The 18,277-nt window shown below is 35.1% G+C and overlaps 1 protein-coding gene across 2 annotated transcripts in view; it reads right to left on the bottom strand.

Moving 5' to 3' along the window:
• Window positions 1–3,744: 3,744 nt before the first annotated feature.
• LOC126865899 (uncharacterized) overlaps window positions 3,745–18,277 on the bottom strand; it is a 210,428-nt gene continuing 195,895 nt past the window's right edge. The window contains exons 6-7 of one of the 2 annotated variants that reach the window (XR_007689720.1): window positions 8,900–10,663; window positions 3,745–8,846 (exon numbers count right to left, since the gene is read on the bottom strand). Coding sequence is in view for 1 of the 2 variants with exons in the window: in XM_050618851.1 (XP_050474808.1) it covers window positions 10,578–10,663 (86 nt within the window). In the remaining variant the exon portion in view is untranslated. The other variant, XM_050618851.1, reaches the window with a different exon arrangement.

An 18,277-nucleotide genomic window follows, 5' to 3' on the forward strand; every position in this document is an offset into this window, starting at 1 on the left:
AATCAACTTTAAAAAAGGATGATTTCCGTACATGAACAGTAAAGCTCCGATAATTCGTAACATTCCACTGCTGCCGTTCGAGAAATGAAAGCAAACGATGCTCTTCTATAAGAGTTGAAACAATACACGGTGATTGATATTCGAATTCCCCAGCGAATGTTGGATTTCCACGAATCACTAAATCTTCCTTTATTCTTTTCTGTTCTCACTTTGCAGCACGAACGGTACCTATAAACGGTGCTTAAATGCTTGCCTTTCTTTGTCATTATATAATCACATGTATTTAATTCACTGATTCTCGACACTTTCCCTTTCAAAGTAATGGTAATTATATCGTGAAAAAAATTATTCTTCTATTCTATGAAAGTCTATTGAGTTTATTTGAATAAGAGATAAAGGTAGCTTACAATAAAAAATGAATAAAAATTGTTTTTGGATCTTATACTATCATATACCCGAATGAAATAAGTACACATTGACGTCAAACAGTGTTGGATATCGATCGATTACACGTTTTTATCTAATTGAATTATCAGCGTTGAAGAAATTAGTTGTTATTTATTAATCAGCAATCGTCAATTGTCGATTCTTATAGTACAATAGCTTTTTAATTTAAATTCAATCAAAGTTCTATTCAATGTATACGAATGTATATTGTATTAAATGAATACTAACTCGTAGTTAACTACACACACAGATGCAAACATCAATTTCATGTTGAAGAGAATTTTAATAGTTAATCATTAATTCAATTGACGATTAAGTGATTAATCGTTAGTTCAATTGACGATTAAATACCTGTTATACTCGTTAATCGCTATGAATAATCATACATTCCAATTGCAATCGTTAATCGTTAATTGCATTAAATGTTATCCAACACTGACGTTTAGCATATTTTTTACAACAAGAAACTTTCTTAACCAAGCAGTACTTTCTGCCACAAAATAATATAATTAAAATAAAAGAAAAACTCAGCCCTCAATCTTCTCCGATACATGAGAATACAACGTACACATAAAAAGAGGGATTTCATCATCGACAAACATACAATGTATATACGTTTATTTCAATCTTTCGAAATTCATCGAACAACAAACGATTATTGACATTTGATAATTTCATATCGAATATCTCGTCCAGGGTATCGAACGATTCTCGTTCGCAACGCACGAATAAAAATATTCTCTTTTTATTTTAGCTGTTCGTCAATCTCGGCCATCAATTGAAAGGATCAATCACGACGCTTAAAAAGGTATCCTCGAAGGATTAATGAGATCCTTCGCGAGCCGGTCTGCGTTTCAGCCCACTAAGAGGGCTTAGGTTGCAATGTTACTACGTGCACACACGATCTTCCATTACAGAACTGGGCGCGCTTCTAATCGGAGAGAAGCTTTTCCGCTACGATCTTTCTCTCGTACAAACAGCTTGAGCAAATGTTCGCTCGGCGTAGTATCAATTCACAGCGGGTTAGTCGTTGCGCCCGCGACGGAAGTATCTTTTGAGTCGTTTCCGGGAGGATCGCTCGTTGAGAACGAGGCATAAACTAGCTAAAGTCCATTACTCTGTCTCGGTGAATCGGCATCTGGAGCAAAGATCGCGCGCGACCTAATGCCAATCGTCTTTCTTCCAGCTAATGCGGTGCTTTGCGCGAAATAATGTTCATGGCACGCGTCCTTGAACACGGAAAACAATTCCAACTGCCGTATAAAACTTCGTTCGGAATGCGTTTCTGATGTTTTCGTCGTTGTGAAACTCCAATTCGAGATTCGCTCCGCGTTAAGTCGCCCCGAATGGAAACTTCCTTGAAATTATTGGCAAATTACTCTAGTTCCTACTTCATCCGACCGAATCTTTGGAGAAAATTTATTAATCGGTTCATTTGTCGGCTTTCTTACTTAGAACGACAGTTTTTTGGTTTGATTCGAAAATATTTGATAATTTTACAGTTTCATTGGTGTAGAACGCACGTATTGAATATGAGCTTCGTCTCTCTGTGATATTTTCTGGGTTAGTTATATAAAATGATCCAAAAAATTTGTTAAATGGGCTTGCTACCCCATTGCTGTAGTACGTGACAATTCGAGTAAAAATTGCCTCTCCATACGATGGTTCAATCTTTAGTATTTTGCAATGACGGTATGTTTTTATATTATTTACGTTATATCATCAAATACGCTAACAATCCTTGAGGAAATCAATGGTAATAAATTAAACATCAAATTCACACGTACATATCCACATTAAGAATTCGCGTGTTGGGTACCTGTTAGCTTAGCTCGAAATTTACATTCGCCATTTATTGCTCCGTACAAAATGCTCTGTACTATTTACCTAGACGAGCACGCGATTTCGAAGTTAGGAACCTGGTATCAGTTCTGAGAAAAAGTGCGAGTTTAGGGCGTCGAGGCGAGAAAGAGGCTCTCAACAAGAGAGTTATTGCCGCGCGTTAGAAAGTTCTCGTTGTTAAACGCAGCGAAACGCAGCGATGCATCATCTCACTGAAGAGAGAGCAGAGTTGCGTATCTAATTCAGGACACGCAAACTAAATGTATCAGCCGGTGTCATTGAAGATGTTCATAACGAGACCGAAACGCGGAGAGAGGAGACAGGTTCGCGGTTTTCCTTCTCCGCTGTGGCCGAAGTGGCGGACAAAGAAGAGGATTTCTGGGGAACGAGTATACGGGCTGGTGTTCTCGCGTAACAGTATTTGATGGCTGGAGGGATATTAAGCGGAGCCCGAAACAAAGTTTATTTTGCACCAGTCACCCAGACGAAGTCGCTTCACGCCGCCAACTCCTGGTACTACTTTCGGTAGTGGAGCCACCTGTGTTGCTTTCCGCAGCTGCGGAGGAGACAAACAGGAAGAGACGTGAGAGGCCAGAGGAGAATAGAGAAAGTAACAAAAAGGAGCAGAACTAGGAGAAACGAAACGTGGAAAGACAGATGGTTAAAGTGACGTAGGAAAGAAGAGCGCATTGAGCAAGAGCTGTGAGAGAGAAGTGGACCGAGCGAAGAGAGGATGTGGCACGGTGGAAAATAGTGGATGTGGCGAAGAGAGAAGACACAGAGAGGCAGCAGTGGTAATTGTTACGGCGACGACGTTTCAGGTAACTGAAAGGTCGTTTCCTTTGTCGTGTTTGTGTGTGGGATGGAAGCCATTCTGGTTCATAGAAACAGGCGCACGTATACACGTTGACCGACTAATAGCGGTATATACGTACAATTGCAGAGGATACACAATCATCCAAGGCAGCTCCGGAGAGTACACAATATCCTAAAGGTGGTGTACCTGCACGGTATTCGTCCTGCAAACTTTGGCCCAGCAGACGTCGTACTTCCTTCCGCAACTTTGGCAGCTTCGACATGTCTAGAGGGTACAGAGATCCTGGTTTGAGTTAATTGTGGCCCCTTCGCCTGCGGACGGCTCTACTCCCTGGGATCAATTTTATACCGGGTGTCCACTGAATCGCCATCGTAATCGGTAACATGTAAATCCCTCCTTAGGGAACGAGCAACAAACGTCAAATAAATTTGCTCTGGCAGATACGCAGGTTTAAAAGGGATAATACGACGTACACTACTGCTTGTTAGTATCTGGATACTTCGACGATTTGTAGCAACTGAAATTAGAAAATAAATGTATAGCTAACAGTAAGTGCTAGTTGCGTGAATAAATTAGAAGTAAAATAGTGGCCAGAGGCATGTTTATTATCATTTTATGGAATTAATAGAGAGATCGTGTAGATTTAAATTATTTATTTAAAAATTTAGCAACAATTTATTCAAATTAAATATGCAATTCATCGATATATCCAATTTTAAATATTACCATGTGAATTAAGAACCTCTTTTATACGGTCTATAGCTTAATAACTAAACAACTTAAAGATAAAGAACATCTCAAATAACGAAAGCGGTCTATAAAGTTTGATACTTACAGATACCAATTCTGTTGTCGCATATTAGTTTTTACAAATGTACAATTTACGACAAATTTACAATTTTATCGTTTCATAATGTTCTAAGATAGCTGTCACAATAATAACATAATAGATAAAATCAGCTGCACTTTTGATCTGTAATTTAATTACATAAAACGTCGTGTTAAAAATAAGCAAGTGTCCGAATACATTCGAGCAGTAGTGTATTTATACAGGGAGTTATTACTTGTAACAATGGTTGTTGAGTGAAGTCAACGCAATTCGCGTTTCTCTTTTATTGTCACTTAATCGCCGATTTCGATAAAAGTACATCTTTTTTATATCAATATTAAATACTTTTTCAATTCTGGAAATTTTTCTAGATCTTTTAAATGGAAATACAGGAAGTTTCATCGACGATTAAGCAAATTTCGGAAATAATAGATACAATACGAAATGCGTTAACTTCTTCACTGGAAATATATCATTCAGGTTATGAATAATGGCAGTTTTAATCGAAACCGTTAGATCTTTCTTCCTTATAATACATACAACCATGTTAAAGTAATTTTTTACGCTAAAAAAAAGGAAAAGAAAAAATAACGCGTTTTACGTAATAAAAATGCAAAAACAAATATCTCTTTGGTATTTTAAGACGTTGATTGAATGTCAAACGCGAGTATTTGATTTTTCTCTTCTCTTTTTTTTGTTCAGTATAAATGATATTTCCAACGAAATTTTACAATGTAAAGTTTCACTTTTCGTTTCAAATATGTAACATGGCAGCTATTCGTTACAACATTGTAGCATTACTTCTTCGTAAGCTGAACGTACATCGGAGTATTTTTCTGGTATATCTATTCTACAAATTTTATCCATTGTTTCCGTTAAATTCATAGTTGCTTCGCGTTCGCCGTCATCTCTTTCGAAAGCCGCATGTACACTTACAAAAATTTATTCTTCACTTTTTTCCAACCGTGTTCTTGCACACGGAAAAATATCTACCAGTTAAGTTTACACTGGGATCTACCGGAAACCCTATACAGAGTCGTGTACGTTTGTAACCCCCGACCGGTACCGGGGATACGGCCGGTAGACGAAAGATACAATTGTGTACAAACGAGAACAGAATTTATGAAATGGCGCACGGTGTAAGCACAACGCCGCGTTGTCGGTTAATATAAAAAGGATCATTTTATCCGATGTATTTCACTCGCAATCCGCTCTATCCGGCGACTAACCTTTTTCTCCTGATAAAACAAGCGAAACAAGTAAATTTTTCGCTATACAAGTCGCTAAAAAATAGATGCTCCATCTATACTGTGACTCATAACAAATGATTTGTAAAACCATTTCAGTATTGCCAATTCTTCGATTCCTATATGTGTATAAAGTATAAGGTACAATACGACAAGATCTGACAAGAAGTGTTCAAAATCGAACAATAACACTTATTGGATATGGAGAGGTATCCATACTTACTAACAATGTTACAATTTCATTTTATGTGTCTGGTATCTTGACTTCAATATTTTTTTTTTTTTTTTTTTGGTTCTATACTTATAAAACGAGAATAACCTAGTTTTCCAGTGAAATAATCATTTTCCTTTACAGAGAGACGTAATGTACCTTTCCCTGGAGAAAAAATTACATTATTTTTCAGTACGATTTCAAACATAGTACGTTTCGTTACCTTATTACGTTACCACCAGAGGACGATATAAAAGTTGAAGGTCTTTAGGTGATTTTATACTTACGAAACACAGTATACGATTACACATATTCCTCTGCGACTTTCGAACCAAAAATTTCCAAAAGTTATTAAAATCGTGATCATCTATGGAAATTTCTAAGAAAACGCAAGTATATTTTCTCTATGAAAAATTTTGACGCGTACCCCTGCCATCAATTTTCACGATACCTTTGTCGACTGCGCTACATTCTTCCAATGCTTTATATACAGTTGAGAATTTACATGCTTAACGTCAATTCATCTTGCTTGACACTACATACGCGTAGCTTTGGCTGTTGTCAATACATTTGCTCTCGAAGAATAAAAAACTCTCTTTCGCCTTATCCTTGTATATACCGGTTCTCCTTTTTACATCGACATCCTGCGTAAATGCTTGGTGGAGTTTGCCGAAGATCCGGCCTGGTTACATATGCACGTAGGTAAAAAGGAGCGTTTTCTATGTCTATGGAATAACACGAACGATTTTCCTATCCGCAAACTGGAGAAACACGCGGCACGTGGACGCTTTACAGACGCATGGAATCCTTCAGCAATTTTAGACTTTCTTTAATAAAAAGGAGACATGTGGGAGGGGGTTGTGTCTCTACTTCAGCCTTGAAATTCCGCTTCCTTTTCTACAATCAAATTATCGATCCGGCCCTTCTTAACCAGATACGGTGACTCGAAAACTATTGAAACACTTGTAGACATCTATGAATATTCCATGTGCGTTGCACGAAACATTTTAAAATTTCATTAGCAAACGCCACTAAAGTGTTTAAACAGTCATTTGTTCACATTATATTAATAAGCCTTGATACTCAATGGGACTATCTTTTTTTGATACTTATTGCACGTTCGAGTTAGCTATTCATGCTGTATGCTAATTTTTTTTATTGAATATATGTTCATAATAAATATCTTGTAGCTTCTATATACATTTTCAGATCGGTTTCAAAGTTTAGTAATATAATCATAGCAATCGCGTCTTATCATCGTGTCAATGAAGTATCAAAATGTTTTATACACATAAAGTTTTCCATAATAAGTGTTCAAATATTTTTGAGAGTCACTGTATATTCAAATATCCGTATTTTGCGAAACATTTTGCATGAAACGAAAGCTCTTGATTGTTGATACAACTTATACGTTGGCAAGCGGAAAATATTCGAGCAAACGCACCGAAAGGTATATAAAAAAATATTGCGCTTTTTGGGCTACTTTTCAAACCTTGTCTCACGGTCCATTCCATATTGTAACAATTCTTCGTTTGGTATAACCATTACGCGATACTTGACGCAACTTTCAGTATGATTTATAATTACGCTTTTGTTTCGTTTAATTATCTTTTGTTCGTTAGTTTCTATGTTCTATATCTAGTATTATACAGGATTTTAAGTAACTTTATCATTTGGTATATTCGCTTCCCTGTTAAAATTGAAGAAATATTTATAGCGTAAATCGCAAATATTAGTGAGATCTTACAATATTTGTAAAAACCGCTTTATTTCGCGCTTGACAATAACGATATATAGATTGATTGGAAATTTTTTTGAAGGCAAAAATTGGAAATAGATGTAAATATATATTGCTTGGCAGGAAGAAATATTATACTAATGAACATAGAAAATGATGTTTTTTTAAACGAAATATAATTTCCCCTTAAAATACCGAATATTAATATTAAGATTAGCGATTAAAAGATACTAGAAAGATAAAGGGAGAAGATATTTTGAACGTAACAAAATTTTAATTTAAGAAGAATGATAGGCATTCTATAAACAAATATATATTTCTCCTACATTTCGCTATCCAAAAGCGAAAATGTAAAATCAACACTAGATATTAGACGCAAAAGAGAATCCTGTATTTTTCTTAAACAGAACGTATTTCTATTTCTAGAAGCTTGAAATAATTTTAATCACTTTAACATCTTTTATTAATAATTTTTATGTTGTATTTAAAAATTTGTAGTTCTGAGTTACTTATCGCCGGCTATTCCTAACACATCTGTATAATATTTGTAATTGTCTCTTATAACATTTGTAACAGATCCCTTAATCAGGTCCTTTAATCGTATAACATGAAATTTTATTCTCACAATTCATCGAGAAATCAAAGTATTTAAGTATAAAGTACTATTATAAACTGTAAAACAATTAACACAGACCTTCTCCAATGTATCCAAAATGCAATTTTCAATCAATCCATATAACAAATCAATAACATCACATAAAATATTCCCAGAAATAAATCAAACTAAGACCTAGCTCCCTGTACCACATCAATTAACCTCGATTATTACACATTACCCAAAATACCTCTCTCTCTCTCACACATACACACATTGCACGATATCAACAAACATGTGTGTAATTGTACGCGCGTGTTCCTCTCGTGAATACCTTGTACTGCGAATATTTTCGCATGGAAGCATGGTTACGACGTGAAACGAAGGTAGGTGGCATTTTTCTGTGCTACGTGGGACACGCAAGAGAGAAGAGGGAAAGGAAAAGTTAGGAGTCTGGCGAGCGCCACTTGACTAGTCCTTCGCATCAAAATCATAGCATCCATCTCCGGTCCTTCACCTGGTCTACGGACAATGGTTCAATAAACACGATAGAATGACGTAGAGCGCGGCATGACACGCATCTTTAGGTGGAATAATGGCAGGACATTCGATCGTGTCTGTCCTCCCTCATCGAAGGACGAAATAGGATGATGTAGTGCTTGAACACCATTTCTACAGTGGTTCATAAAAGTATTCGATAAATTGTAGAATCCTTTTATGAATACGCGTGAATTATGTAAATTACGTGAATTATGTGTGTCGTACGAAACGTTTCGAAATTTTATTAGTACTATAGTGAGACACGGCTGTCATAATTATATTGGAAAAGTTAGGAACAAATGAAAAAATTTACGTAGAAGATACAAGATAATTAGTGTAAATATATGTTTTGCGAAGTCCACAAAAGTATTTAAATAGTCAATTATCCATTTTATTAACAAGCTTCGGTATTTAGTTATCATCTTTAACACTTATTATGTTTCGAAGGTGACTATTCATGCTATATACTAATTTTTAACTAAATACAGGGTGGTTAGTAACTGGTGGTACAAGCAGAAAGGGGGTGATTCTACGCGAAAAAGGAAATCGAAAATATAGAATAAAAATTTTTCGTTTGAGGCTTTGTTTTCGAGAAAATCGACTTTGAATTTTCGCTCGGTACGCGTGCGGTACGTTATAAAGGATTTCACTATAGATCGTTATCGTTATGGAAAAATTAAAAAAAAAATTAAAAAAAAATTTTTATTCTATATTTTCAACTTCTTTTTTCGCGTAGAATCACCCCCTTTCCGCTTGTACCACCAATTACCAACCACCCTATATATTTTTACAGCAAATGTATTGTAACTTCTACATATATTTTGTAAATTGTTTTCTTACTCACTATAATAATGACATTCGTGTCTCAATATAGTACTAATGAAATTTCAAATCGTTTTACACAATGCATACAACATATTTATAAAAGGTTTCTATAAGTGTTCAAATATTTTCCTGTACCACTATACCTTGTTTGGAACCTTATATTTCACCAATCAGGCTCTCTATGTCTCGTCGTCAATTACGTGTTCTTTTTGCAACGTTCGTGATGGAAACCGGAATAGAATATCTGTGACAGGGATCCTTTGAAGCGGAAACGCGATACGCAAGCAAAAGATTTTCACTTTAAAGCCACTCTCGACCTTGTCCTCGAACGATCAATTGGTTTTTCGTTACTTATCGGACGCGGAATTTGTTTGAGCATTTGTCGATCGAACACGTATTACATTATAACTGTCTTTTCATTACGAGGAGCTCGTGCGTGTGTTAAGGCTGTTGTCCATTTAATAGCACGGTATGTGATATTAGACTAATCTTGATGTACTTATATTCATATTATATATACGTTAAATGTAATCCTTAACTATAAAGGTATAGCGGTTTTATTTATTCGAACGGAACTTTATCTGGTGGGAATTGGAGGAAAAATGAATTATTATTATAGGAATGACAAATTATAAATGGGAAATATTGTATCAATTATGATGTTGCCTAATGAGCTGGGATAAATGGAGTTTGACTGTACAAATTAGTGATCTTTAAAATTCTGAATTTTTATTTCATGATTATAATCTAACGAGGAATTTATGAATGACAAAAATATGGATATTTGCAGTTCAGGACTAAACTGACTTTAATTGCAGACTTTTATGTATCCAATAACTTCTTCTAATATTATTTTCACTTTCATCAAATGATAATAAAATTCTCATAAACTCCTATCGTTCCTTCGATACTAGATTCTATATATCATACTTTTCTTTACAAAATGGTGCTTATCAGTAAATCGCTGATGTAATCCTAATATCGATACATTAAATATATAAAAAAAAAATAGTATCGATACATTGAAAACCGAAAATTACTGATCTCATTCTGTGCTATTAAATTGAATATCAGCCCTTCTCTATGATACTTCGAATCGAGAACCGGTTCACGACGTCGCGTCGCTCTCGAATAAATCGCGATGGTATTATCCGATAAGTCGAGATAAGCGTATCAATAAACCGTGTAGTGTCCTGCATCGTCACGATCTCGATGAACGATTTTTAATCGGGGACATACGACGTAGAATGTAACAATGAAAGCGATGGTATTCGATTCCTCTTTGAACGAAACCGAACCGAATACGCTAAAAAACACGTGATACCAATGCCGATTCAACAATATTATTATTTGGTTTCCCGCCACCGATTCGGTCAGCCCTTAAACTGCTGTCTTTTCCTTTCCTTCTGCTCCTCCTTTTGACTAGTGCGCTGTTTATGGTGCGGCGCCCATGGACTCCCTTTCCGTGGCCTCAGGCGTATCGTGACTATCTCAGGAACAGCTGGAGCATACACAGCATCAGCATCGTCAAATAGATGGCCGTAGGAGCTTCGCTTCCGTTCTCCGAGGTCACTGGAACACACATGCGCATGCACGTTACGCGCAATGTTATTATGTTGTCTTGTCTCGTGGTTTGCGGTTATTGTGTGTACTTGTCATCTAAACTGGTGGTTGTGGGTGTGATGAGTTGACTGAACGGCCTTTTGGATTTCAGGAAATTAAACGGAAATGAATAAGGCTTTAAAATACATTTCGCATATTTTGGATTTTGGTTTTTAAATTAAATTTTTAAAATACTACTCCATAACTTCCAAATATCTAGCGTGCTGCTTCTTGCGTTCAACATTATCTTTTGATGAAATATATGCAACCTGCACACACTAAAACCATCTACAGCGAATGTAAAACCATACTTTACTGTTAATTCAACTTTGATCAAAATGTCACTACAGACCTTTATGTATTGTTCCCATTCATTTTTTGAAAATAGCGTAGGTTGTATAAACCTTTACGTGAATCTCCCGCGTTTCGTTTTATACTATCTGTTATGTAATCTATTGGTGGAAAATTTCATGATAGTATTAATTTAAAATTAGAAACAGATTATTTTGAAGCTTCAACTACAGACGACAGCGACATATCGTAAAATAATTTATAATACTTTGATTTAATTTAATTGAACGTTTCCTCTGTTCATTAATTTGTACAATGATTTATATAGAACAATCCGTTTCTAACAAATAGATTTGATGCGAGTTATACTAAATCGAAACTGACAAATGCAGAAGCTGGTAGTACGACCGTACTGCGTGTCTATTGGAAAAGCTTGAAACTTAATGAATAGATATTGCGTTCGTCGATAGAAGCGGTAATTGGTAGATTTTCATGTCGATAGAACTACTGTGTGTTATCGACTACGAACGCGATGCATACGAAAATCAAATATGTACTAGGCATTCCGCTGGTATCATCAGAAGCTGACGATGAAATGATCAATGGAGAGACACATAGGATGATGACATTTCAAACTTGCCATATCTAATTCCTTTAAGCGTATTCGTGAACAGCGCAGATTATGCACATCGAACTACTGCTATATTGATTCTAAACTACCCCTAAATCGATTGTAGAATAAATTTCTACGATAAAATAATTACCTTAAGAAATATATATTAATGATATATAAGTAAATAGACATTAATCATGAGTTTGAAAAGATTAATGATACAATAATAATAAAAAATTAATGAAAATAGTGATAAAATATCAAATATTTAATAAATATTAATAAAATAAAATAAAAAATAAAGAAGATTAATAATATATATTATATAAATATTTCTTTGCTAGTAGTTGCGAAATACAAACTAATTGTATAAATTACAAGCTAACTGATTATTCCTTTTGACGTAAAATCAAAGAATCTAAAGTCTATAATCCACAACCTGTCACTTGTCTCAGTTCACTATTATTAGTCAATAAATTATTGTGCAAAAGAATCCAGGTCATAATTTCTTAAACTACCATATTTAACATGCACAATAACAACGAAAATGTGGAACATGAGAAATTATTTTTCAGTTCAACAGTTACGAAATAATTCAGCAATGAATAAAGATAGTTGAAATAACGAATTCGAGGTTCCAGTTGAACATACCGAAATAAAACTTGCTATTGCTAAAGGATACACCAATAGATCGATCGAGAATAATCACGCGAAAGCACTAATGCACATTAAAGTGCAAGAGAATCTGTGTATGTAATGCAGAGTTTATCATCGAGCCTCATCAGATCAGGCCATTAACGCTCGCGCTCTCCTTTCTTTTCCTTTTCATTTCTCGTTTTTTCCCGTTGCTCGCGCTGGTTTGCATTATCATATGCTAATGGTTACAGGAGATTATCCAAAAAGTATTTTCTACAAATTTCTGTTCGGTTCGAAGTTCGGTAATGTGATTAAACCACATCGGAATATTGAAATGTAATAAACGGTGGTAGCCGAAGTGGAAAGCGTCGCGGAGGACGAGCATTAAACGGAACGCCAATAGATTTTCTTTCCCTGGCCGCTTTGTGCCCGAAGGCCGAGGGAAAAGTCAATTTCGTAAAAACAATTCTGTAGACCACGGAGTAATACGTACGAGTCAACGAACACGATGGCAGCCTGCGAATAGAGCCGGTGTGAACGAAATGAAATTACCGCGACTGCAGAAGCCGAACGAATTCCTGTAACGTCGGTGCCGGGGATTTGATGGGAAAGGGACCCGAAAGGAACGAGCTCGACTGCTTTCGAATTAGACGCTAACCCGCTTTCTTTCTTAACGTATCAATCTTCTTCCTAATGGATACCTTTTTACGTTACTTGAACGGATTCGAGAAACGTGCTCGATCCGAACGTAAATATATTGCGTTTAATAAGGAAACGAATTACGAACAAGGTCTTTACATTGTTAATACTAAGACTTTTCTTGCTACCGACGCACATAGTGCGTCGTTTTTGTTCGTTTGTGCAATGTTATTAATGCGATTATTGCGTTCTTCTTTCTGTGTATTTCAACGAAAGACTTAAAAAGATAGAAATAAATGAGGATCACGCGAAAAGAATATGATGAATCTATTTTTGTTTAATTTTCTGGCTTAGAAAATGTATTTTAATATAGAGTAGTTGAAGGAAAAAAATAATTTGGTGGATTCGAAGGTATAAGATTCTTAAAAATAGATATGAAATCCATTATGTTTTGTAAAGGGAAACAGTAACATTAGTCCAGTTGTTATGTTAGTTTAATTTTGTTAATATTAGTCTGCATATATAATTAATGTTATTAATATTCTGTAAATGTCCGAAAAAGTGATACAAACACATATTTAATCCCGAAATCAAATGAAAAGCAGATTTCACGTGGAATTGGTTAAGAAATATATTAAATTTTAAAACCTTTCCTCTCTAAAACGCTATATGCATCAAAAATGAATGTGTTAATCGATATTCAAGTGTAGAATCAAATATATACTCTTAGTTACATGTATTATAACACTCTGAAAGTTGGAAGTGTCATTAAAAAATTGATAAAGATTTAAAAATTTAATGCCTCGTGTGAAACCTTAAATTATAATAAACGGTAATCTTAATGAATGAATAGATGTCTTAAACTATAATGAATGAAGGAGTAACTTAGATTATAACGAACAACTATAATGAATCGTTGCATGAATGCAAAATTTTGATCGATTAATCGTTTATGCGATAATTTAGTTCAGTTACCATGTTTTGTATGAGATCACCAGGTGTTCTAGTATTTATGAACGAGTGTATACAAGAGCCAGGAAATTAACCTTGACAACATATTTCAAAGTGATTGAAATCCGCTATCCGTGTTCTATCCTATATAAATATCACATATATGAATGTGATTTTCAGGAATAAATTGGGAGATTAGTCTTGCAAGATTTCATACGTATCAGCAACTTTTAATTAACGAACACATATGCATACGTTTGTTAAATAATTGATGTTACCGCTTATGCACGTTTACTGCTTTAACGATTTGTGAGGAAATTATATACATAAAATTTGTTTCATAAACAGTCGAGCGAATCATTCCCAAGTTTGCCATTATTTTTAAAACGCGATAAAAATATCAATATTTGCTGCGAAATTTGGGAATATTATAAATTTCGCTGAAGTTAGTAAAATATGAAAATTTTCACAGGTTGCGAAAGTTTCAAGATTACAGAAGTTATAATTTGTACGAAAGACTTTAAAAATACTCTTTCTTCCACAATAGTTAACGCAATATGCCATCTAAATTTAAATTTCTTTCCTTAAAAAGCGGCTGATGGTTTGAGTATGTAGGTCGCTAACGAGTATTTTTAAACTAATTTTCCAAATTTTGTATATGTTTTGTAGAAACTTGCTACACAGGAACATGTAAGGAAATTAGGCGAGGACGTAACACCGACCTTTAATCTAGAAAATCCGCCTATAATCTTAAATTCTGGTCTTACGTCTGTCCTTTTCATGAATTCATAATCCTATTAAGGAGTGGCCAGAAACTCTAAATGCTAGTAAATTTAATTAAATTCTCAAAGCTATTCATTCGTAGGTAATCGAAACAGAAGATGTTAGATTAAAAAGCGTAAACAATCGACATCTAGTGTGTCAAAGTATTAAATAAGTTACATAAAGAATGCAAAAAGATATTTTACAGCAAGACGTTAATAAAAATATTAATTTTCTAATTAATAATTTTTAAAAATGTTAATCAGTAGTATCGAATTCTGCTTTTGAGCTAAATTACACGAAATTACGTATCTTTGTATGGTATGGTAAAAAAAGCATTAAGAAATTAAGCATTAAGCATTAAGAAATAAAAGTGCGTTCAAGTATAAGCAAAAATTACAGGTTTTCCTCTTTCCTTTTAACGGCAGTATACTGTACCATGCTTTGAATATATCCGTACGTGTAGATGTTAATGCAATAAAATAATGAATTTTACATTTCTGTGAGTGTTAAAAATTTACATGTCATGCATGGACTTTCATTTTAAGCTTTTGAACAGTATATAAAAATAAATTATTCCACTATTATGAAGAGCTCCAAAAGTTTAAAGTGTTCGTTTCCGGAAATATAATACATTGTTAGTTAAAATTTCACATTCTTGTTCTAAATGAAACTTCTGAAATAAGAAAATAGTAGGAAAAAGGAAAACGTATCCCGTATATTTTAAACATTCTGTTGCATTAACAACAAAAATAATTATAAATATCGATCAAATTTTCACCCAAACGGGTCTATCTTATCTACAAGTTTTTAAGTAGAAAATTTCGCTTGTTTACGCAGCTCGGTATCGGAGGTAGAATATTTTTGGCCGCGTCGAGCGTGCAGGAAAAATTTTCAAGGGTAGTCGGTGAAATTGTCGGGGTAACGTATAAAAATGCAATGTACATGTGAAAGCAGCTTGCAAGATTGCTCTATGGGTTTCCGGTAAGAGCTTTTCAGTGGAATTCAAGTGACCGTGCGTTTTGAGAAGTGCACGAGGCTTAAGTTGCAGGGAAATCCGGGAGAGTTCTTGATATAAAAACTCTCTAGACAACTTCATGACCCGGCATTCTAAAGTTCGTGACACGAGTCCTCGAAAGTTTTACAGAAACGATTTACTTAAAGTATATGGGGTAAAGGACTAAAGGGTTGTTGCTATCGCGTACACGTTCGCCTGTATTGTATGCAAGCTTCCCTGTTCGTACACCTCTCAGAGAAGCGGGTGGAAATCTCGCGAGATATAGATAGTTAAGAAAAAAGGTGGCTTTAGACGGTTGCAATGAAGGTATAACTTTGCAAATTACGTGGGATTAAGGCTGGAATGAGATTCTCAGAATGAACCGGGTCTGCAATTTTACACGCTGCTATGGAACCATCGTAGCGCCAAACGCGCGTTGTCTTATTTCGTATTCACTCTGCGCTTTTCCTTTTGTATAAGCCTTCCTGTTATTCCCTTTGAACAGCACCGAATATCGACGGTTTCGTTTTAATAAAACCTTTTACATTCCTTTATGATGGATAGAAATTGGGAAATGTCTATGACTTTGCTGAAATTGCATTGCATTATTCTTTGTGCATGATATATGGAATTTGTAGGACATATTTTTGTTGAAATGCGAATTAAAAAATTACGATTATTTATAGCGCTTCAATGATGGCACACGATAAAAATTCAGTCTAATTACTCGCAGAGATGTTGATGGTATTGACACAGAAAATTTGGCTTATTGTCAACTATATGTACAATGTCTGGTTCAATATTATTTATCTCAACTTTGAGATATTTTCCAAATAACAAATATTATTGTCCAATAATCTACAAATATTAAATATCAAATATATGTCCAGAAATTACCACTTAAGTACACAGATACAAATTACCTCTCACGATTCCCTACGAGAGTCGTTCGTCTTCTATCAAACTTTCGCCAATCAAAACGCATCCAGGATATAAATTTGCGATCGTTAGATCCAGGGACATCAGTCAACGTAACATGAATCGATAAATCGTGTTGATAATTACAATCTGTGAAATCGATATATCGCGAATTTACACATTCTCAGTACCTGCACGAAGAAACCCATCCTTCGTTCGATCAATCACGAGCGCATCAAGCTAATAAAAGATCGATCTCGAGGAAAAGAGAAATGCCTCAATTACTCGAGCGACGTGGCCGAACGAGGGAATCCCTATATAGATTTTTCTTCAGGTTGACCGGGCCGAGGATTCCTTCACGTTCGAGTAACCCCTAAAAGTGATTCCTTTCGATATCCCCTGACTCATCGGTCAAAATAATCGACGTGGAGACACTTCCGATAATCACGGACGCTAAGCATCGCCGATCAATCACGCGATAGCGTTCTCAGCCTACGGCTTGTAGTAAGTGGACTGACACGAGCATTTAGACGCGTATCTACGATGCCTTGCACTAGGATATTTCCGTATCTGTCTGCACGCGGTTGCTTCCCGATGGCCGTTGTTACATAGCGCGAAGCAATTCTCCAGATAAGCGAACGTAGCCGATACTGTCGTTGCACGATTGTTCGTCGATCGGAGAGCGTTTGGTCGTTATGCGTACTATGGCTACCAATTTTGTTTACTCGAAGAAACGTTAATGAGATACAGCTTATTATAACAACGTAGCGCAAATTGTCGAACTTTTGCAATTTTTACTATCTATTTTTATTATTTTTACACTGACTTTGATTGACAATTTCATTTATACAAAACAGATAGAAATAAGAGACATAATTTTCATTATAACGTTGAAAATTAAAATTCTCCATGAAAATGGATTGATATTTTACAACAAGAATTAATAGACAGATTATTCTTTCGTGAGCTTCCTTTGCGAGATAGTCAAATGTATATGGCTGCAAAATGGCTTGAATAATCAAGTATTCAAAGTCTGATAGCGAACGCCACTCGTCGAGTGCCTCTGTATGTTGAATAAACTTATCACAAACCCTTGAAATAAGCATGCGTTCCTGAAGTACGTTATCGTGATACTCGTCGCTCTTTTCAGAGACCACTTGCCATTCGAAAGAAGGTAAAAAGCTTTACTCGTATGATACTGCGCATATCGCGTTTTTGCGCATTTTAATTGTTCTGTTATATTTAATAGTAGAAAGGAGTATGTAAAAGTGTTGATTGTTTTGTTTGGTAGAATGATTTTTATTTCCACTTTCGAATTGTTTTTCAGTTTCGCGTGTTTTTGGTTTCCAAATTCTTTTTGTACCTATAGGTACGTTGTATTTTTAATGATTTTTATTTTTACATTATAGTGTAGTAAATACGATGGTGGGTACGATCGAAGAGATTTACAGAGATTTGACAGAACAAATATTTTTAATTCGTATAAATTCGAGTTTGAATTTTTCTATATTTCATTCGTCTGGAAAATCAAATTCATTTCACCTTGACCAATTTCTCTGTTTATCGCAACCAATGCATTTTACTTATTTGAAGTTCAATTGTGTATTATAAATCAATCGACGAATATTTCTCATTCACTCGCATGTATCACATATAAAAATCCTCTTCTCTCCAAAAGAGAAAAAAAGTGAAAGAATCGCGATATTAAGAATCGGAAGGCCTGTAAATAGAGAGAATTACAGAGCAAAAAATGGCTCACGTACGCATGTAACCGACC

This window comes from Bombus huntii, chromosome 5 (assembly GCF_024542735.1).
Source record: "Bombus huntii isolate Logan2020A chromosome 5, iyBomHunt1.1, whole genome shotgun sequence".
Classification (NCBI taxonomy): Eukaryota; Metazoa; Arthropoda; class Insecta; order Hymenoptera; family Apidae; genus Bombus; species Bombus huntii.